Consider the following 12,819-nt stretch of genomic DNA (forward strand, 5'->3'; position numbering starts at 1 on the left):
GCTGTAAACAGACTTGTTATAAATTACTTGAGACCAACCTAAGTGACTTTATTATTACTGAAAAGTACTGCAGAGACATCCATCAATCTGTCATAATGAATGAGGTGCAGAGATGACATGGTAGAGGAAATGAGATGCGATATTGAGTGGAAAGAGGCCCGGCGGGGAGCGGGGGCAAGCACACTTCTCTATGAGGAGATTTGAATAAAATAACATTGGAGAGAACCGTGCAAAAGGATAAAAGAATCACAAAAAACACTCACACAAAGTGAAAAGGATTAGATGTAACACTAAAATATACTGAGTGCACAAAAGAGGAGAGGGGAAAAACAAACAACACTTGGAGTTAGATGTATGCCAGTAAAAAAGTCTGCACTTGGTCTCACCTCTCTCTGAGTTACAACCCAAAGCAAGGCAGCGGGCCTTTTGTCTGCAGATGGGTCACACTGATATGCCGTCGCTGTCAAAACTCATACAATCACAATACTAAAGGACCATAAATATTTCAGAGCCTGTCAGCTCCATGAGTTCTGTCCACTGCTGCTCTGGCAGCTGACCTGTTGTTGGGTCTCCTGAGTGAAATAAGTTCCAAATGATTAACAAGGGACATTCAAAGCAAATGGGAGTTGCTGACATTTAAAAAAAAAAAAAGGTTGGAAATAAATAAATCACAGCGTGAAGACGCTCCATTCTCTGAGTTGAGCACACTGGCCGGTTGTTCCATTGTTTGTTGCTTTTCATTTTGTATGTTGCATGACGTGACGTTGCATTTCCCATGCTCTCTGACTGGGGCCACAAATCTTTTAGATTATGTGTTTTTAAGGTCCGTCGGAGGTCCCACACAAATCACATTTCCAATATCCTTTAAGCCGAGGCCACAACACTCATAAAACGTCTGTAGCCAGTTAAGTATTCCTCGTTGGGCAATTTACTCAAAGATTAAAGACTCTAAGGCTAACAAAACTTTAATGACTAGTATGAGCTTTAGTTTTCAACTTCAACTTCCTAAACTATAAACATACTTTATGGCGATGTTCATTTCTCATCCACACTGATTCCCATATTAATGAAGTTAGTATTGTCCAGTATTACTGGTCTTAAATCATTCACTCATTTTCTGTAATGACTTATCCAGTTTTGGGTCACTGGAGAAGGAGGATGAGGGGGTCTGGAGCCTGTCCTAGCTGACTTTTGAGTGGGAGGTGGGGTACACCCAGACAGGATCATTGCAGGGCTATATAGAAAGATAAATATTCGTTCTCTCACACATCTACGTCTGCAGTCAACTTAGAGCCCCTGATTCATCTATATTCCAAGTTTTTGGTGGTGGGAAGAAGCAAGAGAACCCAGGGGGAACCCAGGCAGACTCTACATGACTCTCCGCTGCCCACAGCTGTGACCGTGATTTTTAAATGGTTATCTTTCTGTGATCAGTTGGTGACCTTTCCAGGGTGCACCACACCCTGAATACGATTAATGGGTTTTAATGTTACTCAAATGATTTTATTTTATCTGATAATAGATACAAACTGGGCAGCATAGACTCCTTTACTCCAAAGAACAAGAGAACATGTCACAGTAATTTAAGGACTTGGCGGTGGTTGTAGTTTTATTTATGTTTCATTCTTGTGTATTCCATTGAATATTTATGTCATTACATATTTGTATATGTGTTATTTAGCATTGGTTCTGATAAGCACTGTGCAAATAAACTATCATTGTTATTTCAAAAGGTTACATGAAGCATAAACAAGCTTTTGTAGCTTGTTTATTTAACATTTAAACCAGTTCTAAAAAAGGAAGAAAAAAAAAAGGTCCAGGCAATTTCTCAGACAGTAATGAGCACATAGATTTAGCTTTTGTAGTGCTGCTATGGTGACTGTAATGTTTCATGGAGCCAGGCCAACCCTCCTCTCACTCTACAGTGAGCTTTTTCGTGCTAAGCTAACAGGCTGCATAAGAATATATCAACCTTTTCATCTGACCCTGAGCAACAGAGCAAAAAGTTACAGTTTCCAAAATGTCAAACTATTGCTTTAATCCGACCTCAGCAGTCTCAGATCATGATGATCAATAGGCTAGGAGATCCAATAAGAAAGAATGTAAATAATAAATACCGGCCTTATGAGCATGTGTCTCAAGGTCACCCTCCCGTCTCTTTATCATTTCAGAATGATGGAGTAGTTCTCCCAAACAGATGGAGCATTAGCCAAGCCTTGGTTGTGCCTTATTAATATATTATCGGGCAGAATATAGTAAGGGCAAAGGTCTGTATCAAGTTTCAACCTGCAGATGATTTGTAGCTGTGTTGTATGTCACTGATACCCTGTGTTGTAAGCCTCCGGAAATTTGTTACAGGATGTCGGAAATAAGATTCCCAACATGGTTCAGCGCAGATGAAACCAAGCAAACCTGGGGAGCTATTAATGGACGGAAGGCTAATTTCTATGATTATCAGTGAAAGGCAGAATCAGGTAGGAAAATGAAAGCCAGAGAAAAGTTCGTGAAAGGACCTCTGCCAGTACACATGAGATTTGTGGTTTAAAAATAAACTTGAAACAGAGTAAGTAGATTCCATTACATTATACAGTATTTATACAGCTCATTCCATTGCCCAGTGAAAGCCACATCCTCGAAAAGTGCTCTTTGCTGATAATGGATATCACAATAAAACAAAGAATCTTCCACATGAAATGCCTGGGAAGTGCTCCCAGGCTTTAAACATCTTAAAATTACTGGGTTGATATTTTATCATTTTACATTTTATTGTGCTTCTTGACTATCTATTGGTTGATTTATTTTAACCAGGGTAGACATAAATTTAATACTATCAAATGCAACAGCTATAAATGTGTGTGCTTCTCTATCTCATTGCATGTTGTCCTAACTAGAATTTTGAATCTACTCTCTTTCACATCATATATTGATGCTGTTTGTTGCTTTGCTGGAGGCGGTTTATGTCCTTTATCTGCTCTAACTGAATTATTTGAAAGTAAAAGCAGAAAATATCTCAAACAAAAATCAATATAAATTAGATTTATGGGTTCTGCTCCCACATCCACAAAAATCTGGTTAAAATGCCAATTTGTTGCTTTTTCACAAACTGTACATTTTTTGCAGTAAAGAGGGGGATGGAGGGATCTTTTCCCTCCGAGGGATGAGATGTTTCTCTTATCTACTAATCTTCAATTACTGGATATCCAGAACAATTTTGGCCTCAATCAGGTAATCCAGAGTTAAGAGTTAATCAGGAACAGATGAGAACCTTCGGGGCATATAAGCTAACGCTTTGCAGTACTGGCATTGATGCGTGTGGATTTGTGTTTTATTCAAAGGCACAAAATGCAGAGATTTGAATAATAAGTCATCCACCTACCAGTGGAGAAGAAGAGTTACACAAATACAAGGCAAAACACCCATGTTTCCAGCTTAATTTCTCTAACCCTGATGAGTTTCCTCTCCTGGGCTCAGTCTGGTGTTTCAACATTAACGATTACCAGTGCGGTCATAATTTTACACCTGGCCAAAACAAGTCCACCATAGGTCTTGTTAAATGACTTTACGATTGGAAGGCTAGACTGTTTACTTTCTCTGGGGCCTCATGTGGGAAATCCAAATAGCAATCACGTGAATAATGGAAATCCTTTCTGAGTGAAATTAAGAGTAAATATGCTTGTAGTAGTGATGGTAAATAGAATCTAATAGGGAAATAAACGGTATTGCACAAAATGTCTTCTTTTAATTATTTTCCTGGATATATGTAGTTAAAAATGTTATTTAACATGTGATGCAAAAATGATTCTCTCACAGTAGGAAGGCGTGTGATAGAGCACGGCGTGGGTGAAGCTGCAGAAATAACTCTAAGTTGACTAAATGGGTAAAGGCTGCCCTCTCAGGGTTTATGGCAACAATTGCACTTAACACTGTCGCTTAAATTTCAGCAGAGGTCAGGAATCTGTCCGTTTCCACGAAGCAGGGCCTTCATTAGACCTCAGCAGCACCCATAATTCACAATGGATAAAGAGTTGTTTCATATTCTACAATCACATTATAATTGTAGTGTGTGTGTGTGTGTGTGTGTGTGTGTGTGTGTGTGTGTGTGTGTGTGTGTGTGTGTGTGTGTGTGTGTGTGTGTGTGTGTGTGTGTGTAAAGATCTGTAAAGACAGCATTGCAAAACATGTATTAGCAATTTAAGCACTTGTAGATAATCACTCACAAGTGGAACAAAAACTTTTCAAGTGACAAAAAAGAACAAAAAAGACAGACATCTCAATGCATCTTAGTAGAAGTTCACTTTTTAAAGGGGATGTCTAGATGGAACAAATTGACATTGCTTCCTACTCTGCTTTTTTAATCTATATGCAACATATTTTATTTTATTAAGCGTTCGTGTTTGGTCCAGTAATTTATCTTGAAATGTAACAAGGAACTAAAGCAGCTGAGAAAAATGTGCATGTGTACTACCTAGTTATGCAGAATTAAGATAATAAAGTGTTAGAAAAAAGAGCTAAAGTGCCAAATATGGACCCAGTAAATGTTTGTTGGATTGACCGGGATTTTGGAGCTCTCTTGAAAATGATGATTGCAGCTGACTTCAAGTGACCAGGCGGTGAATTACTGGACTTTGCTCGTTTCACAACAAAGCTGTCAGACCAAAGGATGAGTTATTTTGATAGGTCAAACACAACTTTATGTCTTGTGATGTATTTGCTCGGCAGATGATCTATTCTATTTTGATGTTTCAGTACAAATTTAAAAAGCAGAATTGATGAGGTTTACAAAAATTACAAACATTTATTTGTTTAATTTTGTTTTTAAAACATTTTTGCTTTTTGTTTTGAGTTCTCAAGGTCTGATTTTAAATACATTACATGACCTATGTTACTTAGAGTAGCAGAATATGTCGGACTGGGAATTTCAGCCAATTCCTCTTGGATAAATTCTTCCAGTATGCCATTGGAAATGCATGATCATTTCCATTTTTGCCACATTTGTGTGGAACATGCATATGTGGGATGAGCTGCCGAGCTAAATATGTGGGTTAAGCCTATTAAAATGAGTTAAATCTTCTTTTCTCAATACCAGACAGCTTCAGCATCTTCAACAGCATCTTTTTAGGGTGCCAAACTTGGTTTTGCAGAACACCAGCTTGAAGTTGCACTCGTACATGGGCCCCATCAAACATCAAGCTTGGCATGCCAATTCTAGGAGCAGACACAACATGACCACTGTAGCCGTGTTCATGCTCACAGGCATCATCAGTCAGTTTTCAATTAGGCACGTGATGGTCAGCACCTTGGGGTACCAGACGCTAAAAACAAGAGCCAATAGCAACAGCAAAGAAAAGCAATTTGCCATATTGGCAGAGAAGCTTTGGCAAAGTTTTCAAGGATGCAATTCACATACTCAGATCTGCTTCTCAACACACAAATGCATGTTCCTTACAAATGTGGCATCCTGTTAATGGGAAATAAACAGGCTTGCCAATAGTATAGGATTTACTGCCAAGAAGCATTGTTACAACAATTATCAACCAGACACATATTTCCTGAAAGAACCTTCCCTTTCGCTTTTGGGTCAGCAGTCGTATGTACCTTGGAGTTCACATATGGAGTCCTTATGAAAGTCTGGTCCTAAACAGAAACAGAAATACTTACAATGTGATTTAACAACATAGATTTGTTATTAGAAGGGATGTGTAGTCGTTGGAATCATTATTTTATGTTGATTGCGGGGGGGGGGGGGAGAGCTATCTTAACTGTTCTGGCCTGATTTGATTGTAACGAACAGCTGATAACACTGTTTACTGTCGCAACAGATGTGACAGCTGCGGCTCCGCCCAGCCGACACTTCCGTGCTGTGATTTCATTGGTTAAAAGTTGAGGCGTAAGCCCCGCCCCTCGCCTGTCCAACCATTATTTACTTCCGCCCAGCGTAGGAGGTCGTTGTTGGCCGGAGCGGTCGGTGGAGCAACAAGTGACAGAAGGACCGACGAAGAAAGGGCTGTCAGTGAACCAGTGAGGTCTGACTGCTCTACTTTTGTTTTTCAAATCATCCTTTAAGGGTGTTACGCTAGTTAGAAAGATAGTTTCCTGTACATTTCAGTGTTAGCTCACTTCGCTAACTTTCAAAACCTCAAAAGGCAACTTTTTTTTTTTTTTTTAAACTTTGTTAGGGCGTCAGCACCAAAAAGTGTTCCTTTTTCAGACTTGGCATGATGTCAGCTGTAAATATGTGACAAATAGTTTCTTAATTCAATAGGAAGAAGCTATATAGCTTTCCCATGAGCACTATTAAGTAACCACACATTTGTCATATGATTTGTTAAGTATAAAACAGCTTAGTTTGAATTACATAACAGCTTTTTTTCAAGTTTGGACCATGTCTCTGACAGTTATCACTGGTTCATCTCACACTTGATAACAGGGAATATAGTGTCACTCTTTGCCTTATAATAAACCAAATGTAGATGTTATTAACTGTAATAAAAACGTATTGCTGAATCAAGCTGTTGCCAAAGAAAATTAAGGCACTTTTTAATCACACAGTACCAAAAGAGTCTAACATTACTGGTCATGGTCATTTAAAAGAAGATACAGCCGTCACCCTGACTTCCAAATGAATTTGTGAAATGAAAACAGTTGTTCTATGTAAAAGTTATCAGGCCCATGCATTAGCCTGAACCCAGAGGTACCATACATCATAACACAGGAGTTACACTGGTCAGATCTACTGTCCTTCCTCCTTCTAGTGTGGCTGAAGATGGATCATAAGCCTTCTATCTAGAAAGGGGCCATCTAAACTCGATACCATATTAATCACTGCTGCAAAACTTTTTGTGTAAATTATTAAAGGATTAACTAAACGTTTAAATAGTGCTTTTGAGAATCCGCTGAGGACCACCAAAGAAAATATTGATACTGAAATTATTGCATTGCCTGTGTTTCTGTCAGTTGTTCCTTCCATCAGTTGAATGTGTGCTTGGTCTTCCTGGTGAATGACTCTGTTGTAGCAGAAACTTACAGCTGGATGGTTGCTACTCCTCTTGCTACATCGGCTGCTTCCTTGCAGCACGATCGGACCCATGTCCTTTGAATTGTTTGGTCTATGCATCAGGTCGGCTTTTGCAACGATGTGTTCATAATGTTGCAATAAATACATGTGGACTGCACTGATTTCCCCCTCTGTCATCTGGTAGAATGTGAGCAGATGTTGTCCACATGTGTGTGATTCAGATGGGAAAGGGGAAATCCTTTTTTGCAGGTCCTGTCTGATCAGCTGTTTTGCCCGCTGCATATTTGCATATTTTCGATGTGTAGTTGATTGCTTTCATTATCAAGTTATCTGACAAAAGTTTTGGAAGCAATCATTTATCTGCACTGTATTAAAAAATAAGGGCAAATTTTATTTCCTGTATTGTAATTTCTTCCATTTCAAGGTCAGATCTGAAGGTTCCTTGGTGTATCCTTTCCAAGATACTTGCATTACTGTGCATGAGACAGCAGAAAATAGATGAGGGTCATTATTGAGAAGCTGGTTGATTTCTTATTGTGTACTTCCCAAATCAATGACAACACATTGTGAGATGCATTAACTGCAATTAATTTTGGTAATTAATTATTTGTTACCTAAAAAACGTATAAAATCTAAGTTGATGCTTGATTTAAAAAAGTACAATTTGTCCTCCAATTTCAAGAAGAAAAAATGAATATATAAGTTGAGAATTTGTTAAATAATTAAGAATTTCACCCTTTCCCATGAGCCAATTATGTTTTAGATTTCATTTTTGTTTTAGGCAATACTTCGTTTTCTTCATGCAGCAGGGTAGTTTTTACTTAAAGTAGTAGTTCTTTTGACCCACTTTTCATTCAGAGTGTAAAAGTGCACTATTGCCCCATATTTTACTTTAGCCTTTTCAGCTGATATAAATGATATCTGGGTTCATTTTACCTACAAACCTTCATGCACACTAATTAGTCTCCACCATTGATGTCCTAACAGTGCTGTTGGTCCATTATTCATGGCCTCTGTCTTATTTCTAATGTATGATTCCAGACTTTTTGTGTCCAGAAGAATTTCCCATGATTTACCATGACTGTATTCCTTCAGTGGCAAGAACGACCTCATTGTCACTATATTTATAGAGGACTCAATATACATCCAATGAAATATCGCACTAAACCTTGGCTTAGAAATGGGCCAAGGCTCATTTATATTTCCACTTCTTGATTGAACTGGTATCAGTTTCATTTAATAGGCTTAGAGGAAAGAATTATTCCTTTGACTCATCCAGATTACCATAAAAACCAAAAGTTGAAACTAACCCGAGCTGCTATGTGATGTGGTAATTAATGTGAAGCGTGGCACACAGCTAAATCCTACCACCGTTATCATTTTTTATGCCTCAGTGGTTATCCCTCTTGAGTTAAAAGTCAAAATAATAATTATGTGTTTAAATGTGAAGCTCATGCTTATCCTTACATTGATCTACTAGACAGTGGCCTCTTTTTTTTTCATGAGAAAAATGTTTCCCATCCTCTGATGTTAACATGGTATAATTCCAGGGTTCTGTATGGAGCAGATCTTAAAATCAAAGAAATTTCATACTTTCACCATTCCCTTCCGTCATAGTGTTCAGATTTGAACTCATCCTGATTTTCTGTGTGGTTTTGTTTTTGAGCACTGTTTCATCCTCATTGCATCATAGTGTTGACAGATCTGTTTAACATGGCCAATGCGGCCAGCATTGCCATGTCTTAATTTGTAACGTCTCCCCAAATAAAATGTATTAGGCACTTAAAGAATATACAGAAAAGAAATTGCATTTTGTCATGCATATCAAGCACCATGACGTGAATCTCATGTTGCTCTGGTACTTTATGTTCCATGACAGAGATTGAATCCGGCACTCACAATGGCAGACAGTATGAAAACTAATGAGACTGGAGCAGCAGCAGCAGAACCAGCTACTGGAGACCAGCAGGTGAGGAGCGCTGGGTTCTCAAAGGCCACCTATTACAAAACTGAACACAGGAAAATGATAATTTTACAATCATGTCTTATCTGTAGCAGGCTACAGAAAGGAGCTGTTCTTTACACAGTCTGGATTCCATTTCACATTTTCATCTCTTCAATGACCCTGTTGTTTTTATTTTGTATTTTTGTCTTGTCCTAGAACGTTGTTTCCCGAGTGAGCAATTTAGCTCTGGTCAGTTCTGCTTACGAGGTAGTTTCAAATGCCTACACTAGTACCAAAGACAGCGTGCCCTTGCTGAAGGGAGTGATGGATGCAGCAGAGAGCGGGGTGCGAACCCTGGGTGCTGCAGCTAGCACAGGGTCCAAGCCTCTCCTGGACATCATAGAACCACAGCGTAGGTTCTTCTGTCAAAAATATGATATAATTTTTGGTTGATGATGGCAAGAAATGTACTATGAATGACTAATACTGTTATGTTTCTTTATGAAAACTTTAAACATGATGCCAAGTCCATTATATACCACAATATGATATGAAATATGGATTGGCACTCAAATATGACAAGAATAAAATGTAGGTTTTTTGGGGTTTTTTGACGAGATCTTTTTTCAGAAACTGTAACAGATTTGCCAAAATTGAATCTTTTTGATTAAATCCTCAATTTTTCGTAGGATAGCAGTGACATGAAAAAAAATCTTTTTTTCATTGGAAATTATTAAAATCCTTTATTCTTTCAATTATTTTTGCTTTTGTACTTGATTCAGTTGCCACAGTGAATGAGTATGCTTTGAAAGGCCTGGATCAGATTGAAGAGAAACTGCCTATTCTTCACCAACCAGCAGACAAGGTCAGGCAGAAAACCAAACTACTGCTACAAACTACTGTGAATTTTTCAGTAATTTATTTTGTGAACGTGTGTAATTATATCAGCATTATTTCCCAGGTACAGCACATAATTATTGTGTTCCTCAGGTGGTGTCGGACACAGTTGGTATGGTGTACCAGTCGGTTGCAGGGGCCAAGGATGCGGTGGTAGGAGCAGTGATGGGGGGTGTGGAGCTGACCCGAGCAGCAGTCAGTGGAGGCATCATGACTGCCATGGGCACCAAGGTGGGCCAGATGGTCAGCAGTGGGATGGACCTGGCTCTGAGCCGATCTGAGGACTGGGTCAACCAGAACTTACCACTCACAGAGAGGGAGCTCGGTCAGTAGCTGTTGCAAATATGTCTAATCAATCCATAAGTATGGGGTGGGGGGTTAACGTTAAATCATTTGATGCTGAAAAACAGTTGAAGTAAATTAATTATGAAGAAGTTGATCGGAGTTTTATCAAAGAATAAGTAGAGCAGCTTCTCCTCTTTTAACTCTAAATCTAATGAAATAATGAAGACATTCAGAGCTTCAAGATCCAGGCACATATTTCACATTTTGGCATTTGGGGGTTTGTTTCTTCAGTAATTTACCGTTGAATACACATTTACATTTTCATAAAAAAAGATATCACTTTCTCTTCACTCTTTAGACGCCCAGTTGAGACCTACTACACCATTGTAATCTAATTTTTGATGCTGCTATGTAACTCCAAGCTGACAACTACATATTGTAGTTCACATTTCTGCCATTTACGTAACTTAAATTATTTATTCCCTAATATATATGCATTAATAATTTGGCATCTACTGTATTAGTCATTGCCCAACATTGTGTCCTTGTTTCATCGATTTACGTTTCAAGCAACAAATCTGTTGAGACGGTTGAAAAAAAAAAGATTATGAAGGCAAGACAGTGTGATGTAAGCCAGACGGGGGTGGATGTGATACGTGTTAAATTCTTCCACACTGACTAGAAGGTTGGTGTAATTCATAGAGTGATGCAGGACAGCACAATGAAATTCCTTCTGTGAACTTGGCTCAAAAAGCACCAACAATTTCCAACACTCGCAGCTTTGACAACTGCTACTGTGAGGTCATGTTATCACGACAATCTGCCATACTCTAATACTGTAGCAATACTCAGGAGGCCATCATTTTGTGTGATCACAGATGGGAAAAAGATACAATTGCTAATGACTTCAGAAGCAACACAGTGCCAGCATTGTCAGTGTTAGGGGATAGGTGGCTTTTAACCGAGACACAGGAGGACGGTCTTACGCTCTGTACCCCACAGATTGATGACCGAAAGTGAAGTAGCTCTAAATTCTTTTTGTTTGTCACATTCTAGTAGCACAACTTCCAAAAGATTTTAAAATACATGAATATTAACTTTGTTATTTCAGCTGCTGTGGCTGAACCTGTGACGGCTGAGACGACCACACCAGCAGAGAACCCAAGCTACTTTGTCCGCTTGGGGAAACTGTCTGCCAAAGTTCAAGAACGAGCCCTTCAGCAGTCCCTGAGACGTGCACAGCAAGCCAGGGATGCAACCTCTGCTACAGTGGCACAAATTTCCAGCACTCTGGACCTGCTGGAGACATCCCGTACCAGTTCGGGTACCACCAGTAACCAGCCAGAGGGAGCCTCAGAGCAGCTGCAACAGCGCTGGACAGACTGGAAGCAGAAGCAAGCTGGAGCTGATCAGGCCGAGTCAGAGTCAGTCGGGACTAAAGATGAGGCTGAGGTCAGGGCTGAAGGGTTTGGGAATTGAATTAATGTTTTTTAAATGGACTAGTGTTATACATTTGCAGCATTTGTACTGTACAGTACTGATCAAATGAGTTAATGAATTGTATTCTAACTTTCTCTTCACAGCAACTGGAAGGGCGAACCCTGTCCATGGTGCGTGGTCTGAGTCACCAGCTGATGTCAGCATGCTCCAGTGTGGTGTCAAGTGCCCAAGGTCTTCCCAGTGCAGTTCAGGGCCAGATCACCAATGCCAGGCAATCAGCCGAAGAGCTGTACTCTTCTCTGGGCAACACCAAAACCATCACACCCATCCTTGTGGAACGGAGCCGTCATCACCTGACCCAGGTACTAATCCACACCATTCTGTCTTTACCTTTTTCGTTATACTGCTTCAGTGTAGCTCAATATAGTTTAGTGTCTTGGTTTTGTTTTTTAATTGTCTCTTAAAAGAGCTGATCCATCCATTGTAGTTTTATTAGTTCTTCAATACCCACAGAGTGAAACATGAATTAAGTGGGAAGAGCCTGCACACTCTACATAAACAGGCTTCTATCCTCTGGAGTGTCTGCTGTTCCATATGCATTTACAAGACAAGATAATGTTGTATTTAGTAATGCAACATTAAAAACTCAATAATTATAATTTATTGTAGAGTGTTGAGATTGTTTATTTTAGCAAATGTGTTGAAAGTAATACCAGAATCTGCTTGCTCCAAGGTTCAGCAGTCTCTGGATGGTGTCGTGGACTATCTGGTAAACAACACACCACTCAACTGGCTGGTGGGACCTTTTGCCCCTCAGATTGCTGAGAAGGCAGAGGACGACATGGCAACGGAGCTCAAAAACCCACACAAGACTTAAAGACTTAGTTGTGCTTCTCCATTACATTTCTGATGTAGAAATTAATGGAATTTAATCATGTCTGCAAACGCTGATATCTGATCTTGGAGAATTTGCACATTTTCATATTTTTTCTTGTGAATGCTAGAACAAATGTTGGATTTACTTAAAATTAAGTGTATGGCTGATAGAGTCTAAGTGATTTCAAAGCATTCATGTAACTAAACCACATGCATGCTGTCTGTCAACACAAATAGCCGTTTTAATGAGAATAATGTATACCTATGGTTAATAAATGCTCTTTACATTTTAGTATTTTATGTTTTATTCTTTTAACTGTCAATGAGATGACATTTGATAAAATGCTGATACCTGTCAGTG

The 12,819-nt window shown here is 39.2% G+C and overlaps 1 protein-coding gene across 1 annotated transcript; it reads left to right on the forward strand.

Annotated features, from left to right (window-relative positions):
- The first annotated feature begins 5,916 nt into the window (after nucleotides 1-5,916).
- plin3 (perilipin 3) lies at nucleotides 5,917-12,750 on the forward strand. Its single transcript, XM_068320227.1, has 8 exons — nucleotides 5,917-6,023; nucleotides 8,895-8,984; nucleotides 9,177-9,372; nucleotides 9,743-9,825; nucleotides 9,951-10,182; nucleotides 11,254-11,594; nucleotides 11,726-11,944; nucleotides 12,316-12,750. Exons 2-8 carry the CDS (start codon nucleotides 8,916-8,918, stop codon nucleotides 12,457-12,459), a joined length of 1,284 nt encoding a protein of 427 aa, XP_068176328.1. The 5' UTR covers nucleotides 5,917-6,023; nucleotides 8,895-8,915; the 3' UTR covers nucleotides 12,460-12,750.
- The last annotated feature ends 69 nt before the right edge of the window (nucleotides 12,751-12,819 follow it).

This window comes from Antennarius striatus, chromosome 7, assembly GCF_040054535.1.
Source record: "Antennarius striatus isolate MH-2024 chromosome 7, ASM4005453v1, whole genome shotgun sequence".
NCBI lineage: Eukaryota > Metazoa > Chordata > Actinopteri > Lophiiformes > Antennariidae > Antennarius > Antennarius striatus.